Here is a 21614-nt window from a genome sequence, read left to right as displayed (position 1 = left end):
AACATTCCATTGAGGTGCTACCGCTGTAATATGTTCCTAAAACCTACATACCTATCTGTGGAAATTTTACCTTAGACTTTTTGTAAAGTGCATCATAGAAATCTTGTTCAGCCTCAGACAGATCACAATGTACAATGCTAGCCTCACTAGGTGGCAGTTCAAGAATCAGCCTTCAAAACCACAACATAGACCATTGTGTCATAACTTGTATGCCAGATATAACTATCCACTTTACCTCAGGAGCAAGCACAGCATCAGATAGATGTGTCATAAAGTAAATGCAATACCTCCCTTCCTTGTCAGTGCTATCTTTAGTTCTTCGTAACATCAATGGTTTCAGGATTGCCTGAAGAAGTCTCAGTCCACGCTCATCCCCATCTTGAAAAGGCTTTTGCACCAATTTATTCCACCTGCTCACAGTTTCAGAAATGTACCCTATTGTATTAGACAATAGTCATTAATATGTTGAAGAAATGAGGGAGCACTCTGTGAGAACTGTTTAAGCTACAGAAGTTACTTTCCCTTTTGATTTGTTGCACCTCCATGAACAAAGAAAATATTATACCTCTAAAAATTATCATTGTTTACAAATCAAAGAGCTAGAAAAGTTTTAAATAAAACATGAAAGAAACCGAACATATATCCGAGTATATCTTGAAATCGTGCAAAGCCTTAAATATGTAGGGTTCAAAAAATGTGGAATGCTTCTCACCACCCCCAGTTGCTCCAGGGTTCAACACGAAGAAAATGCAGAAGGCTGAATATATCCTCAAGCTTGTTCTGTTTAATAAAAAATTCATGTCAGCAAAGTCAGAATGGTGTGATAATAAGGAGCTATTCAGGCTTGAACATTAACATGAAAACTTCCCATTGTAAGTGCATCCATATCGGACCTGGATTGGTGTCCCTGTCAAGCACCACCGATGATCTGCACTAAGATTGAAAGCTGCCTGAGCAGACAGGCCTTTGCTTGCTTTTATCGTGTGCGCCTCATCAAGCACCACTCTAAACCAATGGATCAAATGAAGAGGCCCCTTACCCTGACAGACTTTTGAATCAGTTATGCAAAAAGCCATCTCCATAAGCACAATTTACATGCACTGAGACACCTCAAATCTTCTTCATCACCAAACACAAACTCACCTCACTACCTTGAAATTCTGAACCCAACACTCCATACGTTGTAAGCGTCACGTCGTAATCTAGTAAAATTTTGCTCTCTCTTGTTCGGCTTGGACCATAATGGTTATAAAAAGAAATGGTCCCTGGCCTTATATGAGTCTCAAGCTCACTCTGTACAAAAAACACATTAGACAATCAGAAGACCATTAAATATATGTGGATGCTCTTCTGATATGCAGAAAATTGAAATTGATGCCTTCTACCTTCCACTGGCCTAGCAACGTCATTGGACATACTATGAGAGTGCCACCTCCTTTTCTCATATTCCTGTGTGTCGCCCTTGTTAAATTTGGCTTTTTTTGTACACCAAGGGAACCCATAGGAAAAGATTCGATTTGCCCTGCTCCAGGTAGAAAATTTCCAATCTTCTCAGCTTTTGTAATGTTGCTGAGGGGTTCACTGGAACCCCCTTTGCCAGGATTAGTCAATAAAAGGGATATTGTCATCACAGTCTTCCCAAGGCCCATTGCATCTGCTAAAATCTTCAGATTCACAAAAGAATATAATCAGTAGGCATCCAAATAAACTACTGGTGAAATGAATCAAGTGTGGAATCAAACTTTAAGTGATTTCAAAGCATCCAAAGAAGATAGGCCCCAATTAAGCAAAAAATATCACTTTCACATAGAACAGCAATACATTTAAAAAAGCCTCACCCCTCCTCTTGTCATTTGCAAGGCACTAGGGAACTCGGCTGTTGCGTCTCCAGAGAAGGCATTGATATAGACAGCAGCTATTCTCCTGATACAAGTCTGACACAAGTCAATGAGAGGCAGAAATTTTTAGCATGGAAAGAAGACCATTAAGAATTCCCATTTACGATGATAGAAGTTATAATTCCGTTTATTTTTAAACTAAGAGGCAACATATGATACCTGTCGGGAAGATGATAGGCATCCCAACATGGATGAAGAGTTCTTGATGCTTCCTCAATCGCTAACCCAGATTCTAATGTGGTCATCCAATGCAATGCCTGCTTTTGATAGGGCCTCATGCTGCACTTAAGTGTGCTTAGTGGCTCCATCTCCTTCATCATCTCAACACATTCAAAAAAGTCATCAACACCTTCAAGGCAGTGGACAGGGGAACACATCGCTGAAAATAAAAAATACTACTAGCACATGTGCACGAGCATACCCAAGGTCATCCCATTTAAAAAAACAAAGAGTGCAGTCCTTAATGTCATTATAATAACCTAAAGCTTCAAGATTGCACCATACCAAAACTAGTTACTATGGCATCCACCCCGACATCAGAAGCGCATAACTGTGTGGTGATTGTTTTAAAAATATGTTACACTGCACAATTATGCCCACAGCATATATTTTAAACGGTACTTCACATTGAATTTCTATCAAGCTCTTGAGGTGAAGTGCAGACTCTGATAACACGAGCATTCTCCTGTGAGGCTAATCAAATAGTCAACATTTGCTTCATCCAAGCTACAACTGCTTGCGCAGACATGATATTCAATTTTTTCTCTCTCAAACACACAGTTCTAAGCCAAACAGCTTAGAAATGGCAGCCAACATGGCAATGCACTACTATAAAGTGATAGAATCATCACAGCATCAACAACTTGGACAAGAGCTTCACAAGGATGTCTGCCAATACAGCAGAAACATATATCTATGAGCATGCCCAAGACCCTCGTTAAAGCAAAACCAAAAATGTACCTTTTAAAATCATGATAGTCACCACAAGCTTTAAAAGCATCACTCCATCATGCATGGGACTAGCTACTTTTACATTCTGAGCCACAACATGAACACTAACAGCGGGTGCAGGCAATTGAATATGTGCTCCAAACAAAGTTCTCTGTACTCAGTTTCATCAGCACTTGGAAGGTGAAGGGCAGACAGTCATAATGAATGTTAGCAATAAAAGACAAGGCTCAGGAAAAAAACCATCCACATCAAAAGTATTTCATTTCATAGTCCCAAATCGACAGCTCTATATGAAACAGCTTCAAACAATTAGCTAATAGGTCAACCCACTACTAAAACTAAGAAGAATTATCCAATCAACAGGCCGCAATACAGGTAGATGAATTGTGCACCATGCCCAAATCTTGCAGACCCAAGACAACCTAAACTCATGATATTCATCCACACATAACAACCATCAACTCATGCATGAATAGCAGGGACCATCTACAATGACATCCCCACCCATCATGGCAAACCACTATGATGGTCAAAACTGACAGTAACAAAGGTAAAGTGAATGCAAAACTGACAACGTATCAATCAGCTACTGTGCAGCTGTTTAATAAAATCCTTGCATTGCACTCATCTAACAAATTAAAGATGAAGATATTTTTGAATGGCGTTTCCCCAATTTTTCTTCTTCATGGTACAACATAATTGAGCCCACTCAATAGAGTCAAGCTATTTGCATCAAAAGAAAATAGTGCAGCAATGAAGATGTAGTGCTCAAAAGCATGCATGTCTGAAGAAAAACCCTGATGGCCTAAGGCTCTAGAACCCTTGCCATCTACGGATAGTACAAGTCCTTGGTGCAGACTCTGCAACCATTATTAGGTAAGGAAATTGATGATCCTAAACAGAAAATACATATTAGTGACAAGTGTAGAGATGCTTTTACTTCCCCCAACATTGCATGGTTCATAATAGACACCGTTACTCTTACACTAGAGAAAGAAAAAATCAGGCTGAAAGCTTCATCAAAAACTGAGAGGAGGGGATGGAGAACAAAGACTGTGTTTACAAGATATTGGTGCCTATTGTGGATTACCATGCTACATGTACATACTTACACATGGTCAAGCATATTATATGCTACTATGATAAAGACATTTGTGAAATGCTCTCGCAGATAGAACTAGATGAAAAAGGAAGAGTATCCAGGAGACGTAATCACACAGAGCTTGAAAATTTCATTCAATGTAATGTAAGATTTACAGAATACTTCTAGATGAATCTAACAACGCGCCCAAACTCATCCTCTAAATTTGAACAAATAGTGCAGTTTTAACCCCATGACAGTCACCCAAAAAGTTTAAAACGTAACCGTAATCATGCATTGTAGGGACTAGCTACTATGGCATCCCCACCATGCCCAATGGTGGATGTACATCACAATATAAACATATGCTCACATATATACACATATCCACACTCACATCCACTGATACAAAGGTCTTTGTATCTTGCTAATATAATATATATATGTGTGGGTGTGTGTGTGTATACAACAAAAGTATATATATGTATGTATGTACATACATATGTATGTATGTATGTATGTGTATATATATATATATATATATATATTTATTTATTTATGTCTATACATATCTACATATCTATGTAGATATGTAGATATGTATAGACATATATATATATATATGCACACACACACACACACACACACACACATACATATGTATATATATATATATGTATATATATGTATATGCATATGTGTGTGTCTGTGTGTGTATGTGCGCGCGCGCGTGTGTATATATATACATACACATACTCATAGATACACACACACACACACAAAATCCAAGAACAAATAGAGCAAGTGACTGTTGGAAAGGTCACCTCCCCATCTATAAGCACCCATATGAGGAGAGCATCGGGAGGGTGGACCTAGAATCTGAGGGATGGGCACATGGGCAGTATGATGGCTGCCATGGGGGCAGGGATCAGAAAGAGAAACGGTGCCTGCATGGAAAGGCATGTGGACAGAGGCATGTGGACAGGCTGTGGGTCTGCAACAAGGCCTTGATCAGAGCACAATGATGGCGGGGTATCCCGGACGTAGAAGTGCAGCACAGAGCCGGTCTATGGGCAGGTTAAGCGCCTGCAGGAGGGGCCTGGCAGCAGCACCACAAAGGGCAGGGAATGAGCCCTTAAATAGGGCAGGAGAGCCAGCAACCAGGCCGACCAGCAGGTCGGCTGGTTAGGGCTGGTCAAGCCCGCGAATAAAGGGGGGCCAGGCACACACAACTACGAGAGCTGGGGCCCCACTTATAGGAGCTGTGGGCATAATGCCCAGAAATGGCGTTTCTGGGCACCCAAAACGATTCACCGTTTCGGCACCGTTTCCAAAACCAGAAATGGCGTTTCGAGCAGCCAGATTTTATTTTATTTTTGGTTAGTGCCTCTGGAGCCTAGCCAAGGAAACGTATACATAGAGCAGCAATGTAAGAGCTTGTAGACACCAATGCTCAGCTATAGAAGCAAAAGTACCGAGACACACATGCACCACACACACACCCGCCTCAACCACCGAGTAAGAACTCCATTGGCGGGTAGGGCAGTTTTTGCTCTCTCTCTCCAACCTCTCCTCTTGCTCTCCTCTCATCATACAGCCCCCCTCTCAGCCCGCTGCCCCTCCTCCTTGCTCTCCTCTCCAACATCTCCTCCTTGCTCTCCTCAGCCCTTGCCCTCTCCTCTCCTCGTCGCTCTCCTCTCCAACCTCTCCTTCTTGCTCTCCTCTCCTCCTTGCTCTCCTCATCCCTTGCCCTCTCCTCTCCTCCTTGTTGTCCTCTCAAGCCTTGTATAAGGTATGTATTAATAATAATTATATATTTTATTTATTTATTTATTTATTAATTAACCTTATAAACCGAAACTCCATTTCCACCGTTTCTTCTAGTGACCGAAACTCCGAAACACCATTTCCTGCCTGTTTCCGTTTCCCCATTTCCGAAACTCGTGGAAACTATGGCTGTGGAGATCGGTTTTAGGGCCTGTTCCGGTTGGCAGGCTGGTCAGTAGGTTTGCCATCCCTTGGGGCCTATATAAATGGAGGCCGGAGGCCTCATTATCTCATCACTTGGAGCAGCTGTTGAGGAGTAGATATCCCTTGGACCTACACACAGGAGGAGAAGGAGGCTGACATAGGGCTGCAGACTGAGCTCGAGGCACACCTAGGCTGTCTTCCAGACAGCAAGGTGGAAAGGATCTCGACGGAGAGTCTACATACGCTTGAGGTGAAGCACGCGGACTCGGGATTCGAGAAGAGACTAGCAGATAGAGAAGGACCTTTTGGTAAGAGCAGAGGACCAAACGTTGGTGGGACTCTAGATCTATCTCTTGTATTGTGTCCACAGCTTTGGACGGAAATATATTGTTTTTGTGGATTCTATATCTAGCTTTGTCTACCGTCTATTTCTTAATCTGCACATATGTGAAGCACATCAGTTAAGATTCCAAACACCACACACATTGTGTGAGCTCTTGGGCTATTCTATCAATCTTCCGTTGTGCATACCCTCTATTGGTTGATTTCTAACATGGTATCAAAGCCCAAGTAGGAGGCTCACGAGTGTGGAAGCTTGAAGGAAGGGACCTTGCTAAAGGATGACCCTTATTCAAAGGCTCTAGGGAATCGACTTCCATGACTAGAGGACTGTGCCGTTATGAGAAGAAAGAGTTCTGATCTACAAACGGTTGAGTTTGCTTTTTTATTTTGCAGTGTTGTTTAGCAGCAAAGATGTTTATTTCAGAAGCAAAAGCCTCTTCAGCCCCTTCTCTCCCTTCCTCCTCCTCCAATCGAGTCCTTTTTTTCACCATCTAACTTCGGGGAGTTCGAGAAACTGGATGGGACTAACTATCCTATCTAGAAGGTGAAGATCCGGAGTCATTTAGTGGCTTGAAAACTGTGGAGACTGACAACGCGAGCGAAGGCGAAGCTGGAAGATGTGGTGGAGAACAAGGGGAGGATACTTATACCAGTAAATGGAGATAGAGATGCTAACGCCCTGACACTGATCATAGGGACTACAGCGGACTCTATGCTTCCTCACATCTAGATGACCGACACATCAGTAGAGGCGTGGCACTTGTACCTGCCATCTTAATCTCTGCCCTCCTTTCTTCTGCCCTCCTTTCTTCACTCAGAAGCATGGAAACAACATCATGAAAATCAAGTGCATCCGAATTCAGCCTAAGTATGGTGACAATCTTGGAGTACTTAGGCATCATATTGCTTTTGCATCATCACTATCTACCCGAACATTTAAATCGTGAAGCTACTTCATAATTGCCTGCATCCTATTGAGGCGAGTAGCTAAGGAATATCCTTCTCCCATTTGCAAAGAGACAACATTATTTCCCTCTCGACTCAAACGAAGTTTCAAGGATGTTCCAATTTTGGGCAGCCGTCTTGGAAATATCAGCATGATGGAAAGAAACCCTCAAACTTTTTCATTGTTAAGCTCCCAAGCTTGCTTTTTCTCCTCGTTGTTAGTAGGTTTCTCTTCTGTACCCAACACAACCCCCACAGCCCTTTCTCCATGAACAAAAGACGCATAAACAGCTGCCAAGAAGGGAAATTACGTCCATCAAATCTTACCACTGATGTTTCAGGCAAGCCAGCCTTCAAAGTCTTGCTTCACATATCAATTTCTTCTACTCTTGAAGGATCTGCCCACAATTCACCAAGCACGTCGATAAGCAATGCCTTTTGAGAATGCTTGGTCCTTTGACAATCTTGAACCTTGGAGATCTTCTACGAAAAGTATTCCTTGCAGTAAGTGCCTGGGTTCTCAAACGCATCAGACTATTCACTGTCGCTTTACAATGATCAGAGATAATGCGTCACTTTAGCTATTGCACCACCCTAAGGCAGTCACCATGATCAAGTACAACGAGTAGTAGTCTTCACGATTGACAAGCAGACTGATTGTATACTCTCCCGTTCAGAGCACCAACTCCTTCAGGGACGCCTTAAATACTTCTATTGTCGCGTATCTTGTTCTCAGAACTACGCCACGTGACTGCTATATACTTCACGAATTCTTTGAGAATATTTCGACCATCTCACAGCTGCTCCAAGTCCACCGCTGATGATATCTCTTGGACCCTCACGCAATTCTCAACCAAAGCAATCTCAAATCCTCACGAACACACTGAATTATCACAGATCCTCTGAGCCAAATTGCTCTAATACCAATTGTTGGCAAACTGAGATACAATTGCATGCATTCACTAATCTAACAGAGAGAAGAAATTTGAGATGATAGACCACACAGTCAAAACGTCTTTATAGGAAAAGCTTTTACACATCAAGCTCTCACCTCACACAAGAGTAGATGCTGGGCTTGTTGCATCTGCTCACAAGATTTCCTAACACTCAGGCCACAAAAGCTGATTACAAGCAAAAGGTTCACTCCAAACAAAGCAGAGCAGATCCACTCACACATGATCCCGAACAGAGATAGTCTGAGCATATAAAGAGGTCGCGGGAGATACACACAGTGGTGAAAGACCAAGAAGGCGTGCCAGCTAAGAGAGCCAATCACATGCGTCATGATGATGCTGCTGCCTGCTCACAGGTACCTAGAGCTCCGACTCTCATGGGAGAGTCAATTGTGAACCGCCTCAAAGTTCCTCAGCCAAGATGAGAACCACCACGTAGAAGCATGGACTACATTCATAGCTGGATTTATAGCCCTCCTTCTTCGAGGATTTATAGCCCTCCTCCTTCGAGTCTACCTACTTCTTCCAGCCAACTTTTGCAATGGTTACAGGCTTGTCACAGTAAAAGCATGTCTTTTTCTCCTTCATGTCTCCATTGTCCTCTCACTTCTCGCCTTTTGAGTCCTCATCACCCCTTTGGCTTGCCCTTGACAGACTTGCCCTTGCCTTTCCCTTTTCAAGGAAGGCCTTGTCACATCCCCTAGAGTTTTTCTCAAGCTTCCTCCTGCAATAACTGGAGAGGCTTGGAATGTTCTGCATTTGTAAGGTTGCAATTAGGTCAAAATGCAGGAGCAACGGGCTTGAAAAAGAGATGGAGGAAGATGACCTCAACAAGATGTTCAAAATGGTGCAAGTGCTTTGTTAGTTTCAGATGATGCTTGAAGATTATGGCATGAGTTTCAGACACATCGGCTATACAACTTTGTCAAACATGCAGAATTTCTTGCCTATCCAGCTTCTTCAACTGCCGCCAATTTATCCCTGACTATCTTCACCTTAGTGAGATAGTCATGCACTAAATCCCCCTTCCCTCGTTCCTCATAGTGAACAATTTCATGGGGAAAGAATGGTTCTTTCATATGAGCCCATACGTAAATGTAAATGTAATATAGTTCGAGTTTAATAAAACACTATTTGCATTACATGGTGACCTTCATGGAGTAATGGTCAAGATGGCATCCTATGTGGATTTGATGTGACTAATAATCAATATTTCTCTTCTGAATCAGTTTTGTGATGGATTCTTTACTAAAACAGATCTATAAAGCATTTCTTGTACCTAATACGTCCAAGAAAGTTAATGCTGTCCTGTTTACAGCATGAATAATAATTGGATTGATTGCATAACTTCACATAAGATATTTCAGCCATGCATTCAGCTACCCAAAACAACGCACTGATTTCGGGTAAGTAGAGAGAGGCTGGTGTGCCCTCTCCCCAGTATTACTATGGTGAAGACTAGCAAGCTGAACTGTATTCTCATACTACGACTGTAACGAAATTTCATGGCTGCCTCCTGTGTAGCAGCCTTCAATTCATTGCTATTCTCGTCAGCCCCAGGTTTGCTTAGATGTGGTTAGCCTGTTTTGGTGCCGAACCTTCAAAAGGAACAGATCTCCTCTTGGTCATCCATATTGGGCCTCTAGTTTGTGAAATAGTTGCATGGTAAGTCTCTCATATGTCTCTGTTCATGCCTGCTCCTGCACCTATGCATGCATGGAGCATACATGGAGACAAGTGTATGCCTTAGAAGAGAACCACAATTTAGAAAGCTTTTTCTAGTTTCGAGAAAAGACTTCATGTGGATCCACCAAGCTCAAGTTCAAGCCAGAGGGACTCCCTTGAACTAACTTTCCCCAGCATGGGTGCACACGCTTTGGAAGGAGGTGGGAGAGGGAAGGAGAAAAGAAAGGGTCTCTTCCACACACCTGCCATGGCAAGAACTTAAGAGCCTTCTCTGTGGCTCCATATTGTCTGAAGTACTGGCAGTTTATTGACCAGAAATAATCACCAATTTTCACACAAAAAGAACAAAGTGTCAAGGCCATGAAACGAAACATTATGCACCTTACAAAAACCACGAGCTAAGGAAGTTTGTGACAAAAGTACGAGAAACCATCAATCTCTGAAGATCAGTTCTTACTTTGCAACCAGTTAAAGAACAATCTTACAAACCTGCAGCTCAGAACTGTCTGACGTTCCAACCAAGCGATCAACATCATCATCAGCTAAGGATTCCCCTCCTTGGTCTTCTGCTTGTTGGGGTGTGCCACAAACCAGTTTCAGTCGTTCTTCTGCAGAAAATGAGGAGATACAAGACTCCTGATACAAAGAACCTAAGTTTATTTTTTGAAGGCCAATGAATAAATCAAAATAGCAATGTGCAGCTCAATCCATAGAATTATTTATGCTTATACATCCAACCTCACAAATAAAAACAATATTGCTCACTTCTGAATCCAGAGAACGTTTTCTGCTGTATAGATCCTCCGGGGTAAATTCTGCCTAGCAATTAAACCACATGCAAGTAAGAATACAAGCATATCCATGAATATGGTGTAGGCACACCAGAAACCATTGTCGCAAAAACGGAGTCTAATCAGTAATTCATTGTGCATCTCTGTGCAGCACTTTAAACCAAAAATGATCATGAAAACTGGAAAGCCAGAGTTTTGATAAAAATGTTCTCTGTGCACAAAGAATGAGCATGTAAAATTGAAAACCAGCCGTTCTGAATGGAAAGAAAAGTCCAACCTTTTTAAATGGCTGCTTCCCAAGCAAGCGAAACAATGTTGGAAGTGGATGAACAGTCGCATCAGTAGATGAAACAATTGAAGACAATGGATGATCTCGAGGCTTTTTGAAAAGAAACTGATGTCCATATACCCTACAGTCAAATGAGCAACCAAACTCAAACTATGAACAGTAAATCAGCCACTGAAACATCATCATCATTTTTAATGTGCGACTTACTTCAGATTTAAAGTGATGTTGTCCACAAGAGAGAGACTCTCAGGTGCAGATTTGCAAGATCCTTCAACCTTCACTTTATGTGTCGACACTAGTGGTATCAGGCATCGAGCCCAATCTCCAGGCAGGCGGCCAACCTGCAGGAAACTGCTGGATGAGGGGAGGAAAAAGATGGGTACTGATCAGCCCTCAATGATGCAACCTACATACTGAGTCTTAATGTACCTCTCCGGAATGTTCAGTCGAAAACCTCACTATTTCAGAATTGGCAACACCTCCCCTTCCACGTCCCCATGCACGAAAGCCAGGCCTGCTAGTCTCATTAAGGGGCCTTGGAAATGAGAAAACAACAGACTCTCCTTCCTTCAACTTGGAGCCTTTGCATGTTGAGAAACCAACAACTTCAGCCTCACCAAGGTACCACCAATCATCTTCTATTAGGTCATTCATGGGTGCATCTGGATGTGAAGAGGTAAGAGTCAGTTCATGCTTCTTTGGGATGTCTCTCTTTGTCTGAGTATCAGGAAAACATGCATCATTTTGTAATGCCAAAACCTCCACAGCAGAACCATCAGTCAGAACACAATGAGGTGGCAAAAGTCCTCCTTCAACTGCAGTGTCAAGACTTGATCCTTCATCCAGAATACCATCCATTCTTAAAATAGGTTGTGAAATTGTGCAAGACATGCAGTCTGCCGTCTGGGACATCCTGTGCAGATCTGACCCTGGAAGACGTGTGCTTTCTGCAGAGCCATGTGCTTGTGATTGACTGATTGTGTTACAAGATTTAGCAGTCAACTCCTCGTTTGAGTTCCTGAACTCTGTGCTTATGAAACCAGGAGTGTCCAGTAGAATATTTATTGCACGTGTGACATCATTTCTTGCTAGATGGAGAGAACGAATCAGATCCATATCTGATGGACCATCTCCCAAGACCAGTCGCATGGCTTGTAGACTTTCATCAATGACCTTGGGAGCCATCTGTTAAAACAGTGAAACAATTCATAGCTCAAAAATTCATTCCTTATACAGGGTAATTAATTCGTCTATCAAGTCAGCAAACTTGGAAACAGCAGGAAGAAGCACCTTTTTGAAATCCAGCACTTACATTGGCAGGCTCTATTGGTTCCCAAAACACCAAATCTTGGAGCCCACATGGGGGCCTCTTAAGAATTGACTGGACACCAGTTTTTAAGTTCTAGCGAGGCCAATCATTGCTCATCAAACATTCTCCACAAGAGATTCCTACCACCAATGCATTTTTCCACAATGAATCATCCCAAACCTGGAAAGAAAAGATACACTACCAAAACATAAATTAGACAAAATTTCAAGGGAATATAGTCACAATAAACAGGAAACACAATTAGCTGTGCTGCTTTGTGCACGTGTGTAAGCATGTGAGTTTATGAGAAGCTTAGGCATGATCCCAAACATAGTATCAGCTTTAAAAATAGAAACCCTCTCATGCATGGTCCAAGTATGGAAAATTATCGCCCCTTAACTACAAGAACTCACCGATCGCCTCCATGAACCATTGACAGCAACACGTTCGTAACTTATCTTTCTTTGCTTCATGATTGTCAATACAGAGCACTTTATACAAATTGTTCCAAATTTTTTCAAGTGTATGGCTACTACAAGCTCCGATGTTGTCCTCATATCGGGCCTCACAGGTAGGCATTGACCACTTGCAACATTTTACATTTGGGTCACCTCTCTTATAACCTCTTATAGCTCATTTTGCTAGCTTGAGATTATTAATCTACCTCACTGTCTCTGCCTTTGGGATCCCATTTCAAGGTCTAACTAGCTTAAAACATCTCCCATCAACACAAGTGATGCTGGTCATTGTTCAAGATCTGTATTTATATTTATGGCTATCTACATTTATAAGCACAATGGAAAGGAGCGAGGTTTGATTTTTGCAATACGTTCATTACTCTTCTGGTGTGGGAGAGTTGGCTACAGCAAGCAACCTCCGTCTCTGTTTTCTAACATGGTATCAGAGCACTGGGGAAATTCACCTCTCTTATAACCTCTTGGAGCTCATTTTGCTAGCTTGAGATTATTAATCTACCTCACTGTCTCTGCCTTTGGGATCCCGTTTCAAGGTCTAACTAGCTTAAAACATCTCCCATCAACACAAGTGATGCTAGTCATTGTTCAAGATCTGTGTTTATATTTATGGATATCTACATTTATAAGCACAATGGAAAGGAGCGAGGTTTGATTTTTGCAATACATTCATTACTCTTCTGGTGTGGGAGAGTTGGCTACAGCAAGCAACCTCCGTCTCTGTTTTCTAACATGGTATCAAAGCACTGGGGAGATTCACAAGTGCATCAAGCTGAGAACCTTTGGAAGGAGATCCCAGTTCATGCTTGTGGGTATTAGAAACATGGAGAAAGAGAGAGAGAGAGAGAGAGAGAGAGAGAGAAGGTTAGGGTGTGAGGAAACGATGCACAAATGAAGACATAATGAAAAGGCTCTCATTCATTCATCAAGTGTATCATGACAAGTGAAGTACAAGCCTTTATATAGGCTACTCACACACACTCTAGCACCTAGTGCATATTGATAAGTCCCATGATGACACGTGGCACTCACACACGTAAACTAGTACTAGATAACCTAGTACTACACATTAACACTTCACACCAACACACTCTTTGACTATGATATCTCCAACATCAACTACCTTTAGGTAATGCTATAACCGCACAGTCCTATAGGATTCTCAAGTATGACCAAGGTAATCTTCTCTCCTTTGCTGGGGTATTTTTGGGAGGCTCGAGCTCCTTTGATCTCATTCTGACTCATCTTTCTCTAGGACCTCTTTCTCCTTCATCACTTGCTCAATGGCAAGTTTGGGTGCACTTAATGAAACTTTTGGAGCATCCGATTCTGATTGTACTTCCTAAGGTGCCAACTCCATATGTAATATGTTACTACCCTCGTCCAATATCTAGGGTATAGGGGGACAAGGTCTATAGAGAATATGCATAGATATCATATAAAAATCTTAAATATGCAAGGGAAAAATATGAACCCCCATTCCACAAAACTAAGTCATATTCTTTAAGAAATATGCAAGATTTTTGCATATTTTGCATACTATGCAAAGTCCAAGGGGCAAGGTCATATCATCTTCACTAGCTTAGAAAAGAAATGCTTTGTAGTTCAATCTATATAAAGTAGCAAGAGCGTTGGGACTTTGTTCCAGAACGAAATCTCAATGTTTTCAATGAGGAGGTCCAGCCCATGGATCTAATCTAATTTAAATCATAGACGTGATTCGAAGCTATTTCTCTGAAATACTTAGAACGAAATTCCATTCCAACTATGGACTCGAAAATCTTATGTCAAAATGCGTGATTCTCTAGATTCAGAAAAGCCAAATTGCAAGACCAAATTTGCAATCAATGCTAGGACATTTGCTGATTTAGATTCTGATATGCTGGTTACCAAGACAACATCCAGCTCTCCCATCACGCCTACAAAAACATCTTTCAAGTGCACTACTTTAAGGAAAAGTACTGGATATTAACGATTTAGAAGAGTATTGAGGCTGGCTGGAGCATACAAAGAAAAAATTGCTAACAAGGAAAGACTTAGACAATAAGTCTTTTCTAGTGCTGATTTCTATGTGCTTGGTTCAATTGAAAATTTGCCAGGTCCCTTAAGAAATTTAGATTACAGGAGCTGAGAAGCATTCAACAAAATCTGCAATAGTTCCATGCAAACTTGTAGTCTAAGGTTGTGTGGAGACGTCAATCGTCCCATCCAATGAGTTGGTAGAGCACATTGATGTCTTGCCATTTCTAAGAAACACTTATCAGAAAGCTGTCTTAGATTTGCATTCGAAGGGAAGGAAATAGCTAATTAAAGGGGCATACTATGCATTGAGAGGCACTTTGCCAAAGCTTATGAAAGCTGACCTCAAAAATTGCTATGCTGAGGAAATTGTTCTATTAGAGGTCTACGAAGTCTTTATAGCAAAGTTTGCCGATATCGTGGAAGTTAACAGCCACATACGCATAGAAGGTGCTGTCGTCAAGGCAAAGAATTACGACGATGCTGTGACATGTGACTTTCACCGTTAATGCACAACTATTGTAAACAAATCTGAGCCGTTTCCTTGCAACGGTTCTTTCTCCCCTGAGAAAACAATTAGTGAATCCCTGCTGGAAACTTCATCTGGCACAAATGCAGCCAGTCCTTTGATCGAGCTTACAACAATCGGCTTTGCAGTTGTCAACATCAACCATGTGTCAATGGCAAATGGAGACCAGCTTGAACAATTGACAATTGTTGACAGGCCTTTGTCTACTAATAGAGCATATGTTACTACCTTTGCCCGTTCTTCAAATTCAAGTACTTCAGTCCTTTCTTACCTTCAATCCAAGTGTGTGCATTGCAGCTCGCATTTGTGCTGGAGCGGCCGGTACCCAAGCCATGCATTCTATCATGAAGTAACTTTTCTTTCTACAGCCCTGTACCAATTCCCAAGCCATGCTAAGAGGGACGAGCACTGGATCCAATCCTACATGGGGCAAGGGCTAGGAGGGAGGCTACTGAGAAGTCTCTGTTAGAAATTACCCAACAGAGGGTACGCACAGCGGAAAACTGATAGTAATGCCCAGGAGCTCACACAGTGTGCGTGTGGGGTGTGGAATCACAAACTTCTTTACTTAATGTGCATAGAATAGATGTGCAGACTCATCAATAGACAATGAACCAGCCAGATAGAGAAACCACCAAAATAATATATTTCCGTCCAAAACTATGGACACAATACAAAAGAGATAGATCCAGAGTCCCACCAATGGTGTGGTCCTCTGATCTTACCACAAGGTACTTCTCCTATCTGCTGGCTATCTCTAGACTCGAGCCCGCGTGCTCCACCTAGAGCTTCTGTAGACTATCCGTCTAGATCCCTTCCACCTTGCTGTCTTTGCACCAGCCTAGGTGGGCAGCACCTTTGCTGAGCTAGGTCTGCAACTCTCCAGCCTCTATGTAGGCTCATAGGCTGCTGGTCTGCTGCTCCTTCTGCTCCCTGAAGTGCTGCTGCAAGTGATGATGAATGAGGCCAAGAGCCTCTGCTTTTATAGGCCCCAAGGGGCTGGCAAAAAACTGTCCAGCAAACCGACCAGCCTGCAGCAAACTGGCCGACCAGTCTGTGGCTGGTCCAGCCCTATAAGGGCTCACAACCCAAGGTCTTTTGGGCCCACACTTCTAGGGGCTTTAGCCCTCCAATCAAGGCAGAGGCCCAGCCCTATATAAGGCATGCCACTGCCCACTAGCAGCCCCATTTGCTGCTCCTGGAGACCCTACTGCAGGCACCTTTTGCTGCACCACATGCAGCCTCTGTCCCGCCTTCTGTGCGCCTCTGTTAGGGGCCTGTTCCAGCCTGTACACGCACGCCTTGAAGCACCTCTGACAGGCTGCTGTGTGCTGCCCTCATGGCAGCCCTTCTGCCTTTTTCCTGTGAGGTGCTGCCCATGTGGCAGCCCCCTCTTCACCATGGGTCTCCTGCCCACATGACAGCCAAGATGCTGTCCATGTGGCAGGCCATTCCATCTTTGGTCCACCTCCCCCCCAATGCACTCCTCATTTGGGGGCTCACAGATGGGGAGGTGACCATTCCAACAGTCTCCCCCTTGGGTACATTCTACAAACTTTTAACAGGCCTTGGCTAGTTGGCCAAACACCCAACACCAAAGAGCTGACCTGGAAGGCATTCAATACGCTGAAGCACCGTTCCTCTAGTGAGGATCTCTAGTGTGACCCATGCCGAAATCGAGAAAGGGTCTGAAACTACCTAAAAGACTCGATACTACCTCCAGTGCAAAGAGAGCTCGACCAGAACTTCCTCATCAGTAAATTGAGGGTGATGAGAATGCTATTGAGCCTCTCCTATGCTCCCCCTAAACCCTTAGTCCCTCAACCCTTGACCTCCATGATCTACAAGGGAGACGAGTTCTTCAGCATGTACTCTACGCTGAACCTTGGATCCTCCTTCTAACCCTTTAACCTCTTCTAAACCTTGGAACTCCTTCTAAATCCTGGAACCTCTTCTAAACCCCGGAACCCCTTCTGAAGCCTAAGAGCCAGCAGGCCAAGGCAATACCGAGAGGAGTTAGGCTGTGAGCATGGATGATCTGCACAAAAGGAACAGGGTGGAAAACAGGCAAGAAGGGGGAAGAGACGAGAAGGGGGAAAGAGGGGGAGGGGAAGGAAGGGGGCGGGGGGCATTGGGCAAATGATGATGCTCACGGGTTGGGAATATGATGGCGAGGCAGCAGAAGGGGCACCAAGGGAAGCAGCCTCATGACTGGTGGCATATGCACTTACAAGTGTGGAGTTTTGACACGACCCCAGCACTCCTGAAACCTCTAAATTGCAAGCAAAAACAAGCACACACCAAACGTGAGGAATCAAGGCAGGCTGCTCACCACCCAACCATGACACCTACGGGATATGATCTCGAATCAGGAGATGTTCCCTCTGAGCCACCAGCTGAGCTACTAGCACGAACTCCCAACCAGATCCTAACCAGCCTGGTGTCTCATACCGCCAGGTGGCGCCTAGAGGCCTTGGATCTGCCGTTGGGCCTTGGGCTATGCTAAGATGCAGGCGCGCATCCGCGACTCAATCCAAGATCAGACCTAGCACCAAGGAACGAGACTTGCTCCCATCGGCTGGCTGAAAACTAAACCTCTGGGCCCCTTTTATAGGCTTGGCCCCAATGCGCCAAAAATAGAGAAGACCCGAATCTGGTTCGTACCCTTGCCAATCAACCCGAGAATCAACCCTAGCCTCCCCAAGCTACCTGAGCTAGTCTTGCGTACCCCAGTACACGTCAAATACTAAAAGTTTGCCTATTAGAGTTCAAACACTCAATAATTGGCTGTTGTGTTTGGATTGATGTAGATTCAGGCTTTGATTATCGATGCTGATTGGGCTTACATAGGGGCAGTGTACCTAGGCAGAATGGATGGGGTGAGGATCTGCTGCTAACAGATGGTGGCAGATGTGCTAACATGTGGCAGCAGATGCAAAAAATAAGGGGCTATTTGGGAGGTCTGCTGCTGGCAGAAGGCAGCCAGGATAGAGCTGCCTATGGGCTTATTTATAGGCCTCACAAAGGTAGCAAATAACTAGATCTGGTTGGTAATCTCTTGGTTGGCCAGAGCAGACTCAGTCATGGTCTCTTGCAGACCCCAGGTCGGCCTACAGATTGCTGCAGCCTGTAATAGTCATCCCTCATCTTTTTTCTTTTTCTTTTTTTATTTTGGGGCAGGAGGGGACCCGTGGCGGCTCCGGGGGGGCGCATTGTAATACCCTTATAAATGTAGGCTGTTGTGGCCTGCTGCATGTCCCCCTAGGGGTCTTACCACAAGGCAACACATTAGTACAGATCAGGCAAGATATACATCAATTTGTTATAGCTATTCTTAGCTCTACTTAGCCCTAGCATCCTCTGGATGTATGCAGTCCGCTCTTGCGCAGGTTTGCCAACACCTTGTGGAAAACTTAGCTGAGTAATTTTGCCTTCGTTCTGCTGTACTTGTCAGTTTACGTGGGTTCATAATTTAGCTTACCTTTGCACCATCTGAGTGAGGCTTCAAGAGAGGCATAGGGCCAGGCACTTCTCAATCCCTTGACTTGTAGCCAGTCCAAGTTGTCAAGGGTGGGGTCTTCGCTTTCCTAGGAGGGTCCCATCAGAGCTCTTGGCTGGAATTGCTCCATTTCCCAGTCTCCCCCTCCACCGGTACTTCTGGTCCCTCCTCATTGACTTCCTCCTCTCTTCAAGACCCCAGGACTGGTTTCTGCACCCTTCCACCCGCAGCCTCTGCTCTGGATCCCCCTCTCCGCTCACCACTGACCACACTCCTCCCCTCCTCCCGCAACCCGCCCTCTTCTCTCCCCACTCCTCACTGCCCTTCAAATCCAGCTTCCTCCCCCCATGCATCCCCAGATCCCATGCCTCTGCCCCCACTCCCTTAAGTCCCCTCCCTTTCCTCTAATCCCTCCATGCAGGCGAGGGTTTGCTTGGCATACTTGGTCACCCATCCCTCAATTCCCCTTTCTTCAGATTCCGTTCTCATTCTCCTTCTTGGGAAACCACTTTTCAAGGATCTCTAAAAAGTTAGGCTTTGGAATTTTATGGATCTACCCACATTGGCTGGAGATCAAGGTGATCGGCATTCGCCCAGGGAAGAGTAGTTAGTTGGGTGCCATTGGCAGCAAGCAACACCTGCCCTGGGCTCTCTTCGCAGCAGCAAGGGACAAGGAGTGGACTCCACAAATTTTCGATCAGAATTTCACCACAAATTCACGATCGGATTTTTAGAGACCAGATGATGTCCTTCATCGGGTAACAGTTGGGGCATGTTTTATAGAATTTGCATGATGAGGAGGCCAATTGTGAGCTGACCTTCTCACCCCAATATACCAAGCATTGGGAGACTGTTGATAACATCAAGACTCAAGCCGTGCATCCCTAGTCTAACTGCTCTTACTAGCTTCTAGGTTGGGAGTCCCCTACACGAACTTGCTGAGTTGGGCATATAGATGATATCCCATCGTGGACTGGGACTACTTGCCATCCAAACTGCCTACAAAGGCTAGCTGTATGGAGTCTTCTTTGCAGACCCCCAACTACAAGAGGGCTTGGTTTTCCAACCTCCACCCTCAAATAAATCCCCATGAGCTGGACTACATTGAGTTGGCACGTGCACAGATGTTACAAACTTGCGCATCCTCGTGCACCTGATCCTGCAGTAGGAGTTGCAGAGATCCCTTGTGGAGAGTACAGTGGATATTCTGATGTTGCAGGAACATATGTTCCCAGCCACAGATATACTTCGACAAAGTCCGCCACGGGACCTTAAGGCATAGTCCCTAGCTGTGGGATGGAGCGGCAGGGTCTACATCTCCATTGGGCATGCCTTTAGTAAAACAAGTAAAGAACAGTGCAGATATACACATGCCAAAATGATGGTGATGATCAGTATGAGGATTAGGATCGTGAACATGATCAGAATCACGATCATGATAGCGATGTTGCTGCTGGTGGAAGGGGGGAAAACAACGCATGAAACCTATTGATGTCCAAATCTGCCACAGAAACCTCTGGTATACAAACAACAGAGCATGAATGCTCGTGGGCACTGCCCTATGGCCCCTTGGAAGTGGTTTGGATTGTATTGGGGGAGAGTGAGAGGAGGCTAACATAAGCCATTCTAAAATTTCTATCTAAGCTAAGGGAAAAAAAAACAGCCAGCTGACAAATTTCTTTTACAGACAATTCACCTGGGAAAATCGTTTACCTGACTTCCAAACATCCGCCAAAGGACGACTCTATCTAGGCAATTTGGACAAAAAACAAGTAATTGATAAAGGTAAACCACTCACTTTCCCTATATTGACACAAAGAAATGCACGCCTATTTAGTAAGCTAACTCTCCAAATCCCCTTATGATCGAGCCTCACTGAACCGTGATTCACCCGCGTATCTTTACATTCGCATGGTGAAGGTGTCCTAAGTCTTCCTTTTGGGCATTCCCCTTCGTGCACAAATTGAACTCATTTTATTCATGTGCAAGTGATTCAGCACATACCTGGAACGGTTACTGTGACAAATCTCCCACCTTTGCACGTGTTATGTATTGCGCCCTCTATCTACAGTAATGCAACAGCCTTGTTATTCCAAAATTTTGAACACCGCGACGGCCTGTGGTAAGCTCAATCGGGAGTAGTAGCCGAAGAGTGTCGATGGCAAATGGAGTGTCGGTGTAGGAAAATAGGATGGTTTTTTTTCCCCCAAAAATTGCCCGCTTTTATTGGTCGTCCATCTTGTAAAGGTCCCCTACCTATTTATTCCTTTAGCACTCCCGGCAACTTGTCTATAATGGTTTTCCCAAAGTTTCCCGGTTACACACTGTCGACCCCGCCCAAGCTGCACCTAGTTTGTGGCAAAGCTGCCGAAGTCGTGTGGGGACAAAGAGCTGGACAAGGAAGCTCCCTCGCCCACAGAATTTGGAGGACAGGACAAAGAGAATTTGGAGGACAGGACAAAGAGAGCATTGAATGCTCCCTCTAAAAACAAGTGAGTACAAGTACTTGTGAGCACTGCACTTAGAGGGGGAGAGATAGAGAGAGAGAGAGAGAGAGGGAAAGAGGGACGAGTTGATTTGGGAAGGAGGGAGGAGAGAAAGAGAGAGAGAGAGAGAGAGAGAGAGAGAGAGATCATTTAGAATAGAAAGGAGCAAACGTGGCCAAATATAACTGGAGGGACACTTTTTTCAAAAGTGTAAGGAGAGCACTGCGTGCGAGAAGGGGGGAGGAAAGAGGGAGAGGAGAGAGAGAGAGAGAGAGAGAGAGAGAGAGAGAGAGAGAGAGAGAGAGAGAGATCACTTAGAATAGAAAGGAGCAAACGTGGCCAAATATAACTAGAGGGACACTCAAGCGGATTGAAACTCCTTTTGTGAATTT

At 44.0% G+C, this 21614-nt stretch overlaps 1 protein-coding gene across 2 annotated transcripts in view; it reads right to left on the bottom strand.

Annotated features, from left to right (window-relative positions):
• The window catches only part of LOC147892134 (DNA repair protein RAD5A-like), a 33565-nt gene extending 12585 nt beyond the window's left edge, over nucleotides 1-20980 (bottom strand). The window contains exons 1-15 of one of the 2 annotated variants that reach the window (XM_087387990.1): nucleotides 20741-20980; nucleotides 12220-12414; nucleotides 11337-12092; nucleotides 11115-11248; nucleotides 10896-11028; nucleotides 10593-10646; nucleotides 10317-10463; nucleotides 2058-2209; nucleotides 1839-1923; nucleotides 1386-1664; nucleotides 1144-1293; nucleotides 894-1040; nucleotides 713-780; nucleotides 288-410; nucleotides 71-170 (exon numbers count right to left, since the gene is read on the bottom strand). In XM_087387990.1, coding sequence (XP_087244116.1) covers nucleotides 71-170; nucleotides 288-410; nucleotides 713-780; nucleotides 894-1040; nucleotides 1144-1293; nucleotides 1386-1664; nucleotides 1839-1923; nucleotides 2058-2209; nucleotides 10317-10463; nucleotides 10593-10646; nucleotides 10896-11028; nucleotides 11115-11248; nucleotides 11337-12092 — 2328 coding nt within the window. In that variant the 5' untranslated portion in view covers nucleotides 12220-12414; nucleotides 20741-20980. The remainder of the gene's footprint in view (nucleotides 1-70; nucleotides 171-287; nucleotides 411-712; nucleotides 781-893; nucleotides 1041-1143; nucleotides 1294-1385; nucleotides 1665-1838; nucleotides 1924-2057; nucleotides 2210-10316; nucleotides 10464-10592; nucleotides 10647-10895; nucleotides 11029-11114; nucleotides 11249-11336; nucleotides 12093-12219; nucleotides 12415-20740) is intronic. The other variant, XM_087387989.1, reaches the window with a different exon arrangement.
• Nucleotides 20981-21614: the final 634 nt, after the last annotated feature.

This window comes from Dipteris shenzhenensis, chromosome 17 (assembly GCF_047967505.1).
Source record: "Dipteris shenzhenensis isolate YYH24624 ecotype China chromosome 17, Dip_SZ_1.0, whole genome shotgun sequence".
Classification (NCBI taxonomy): Eukaryota; Viridiplantae; Streptophyta; class Polypodiopsida; order Gleicheniales; family Dipteridaceae; genus Dipteris; species Dipteris shenzhenensis.
This window is presented reverse-complemented; position numbering and strand designations above follow the sequence as displayed.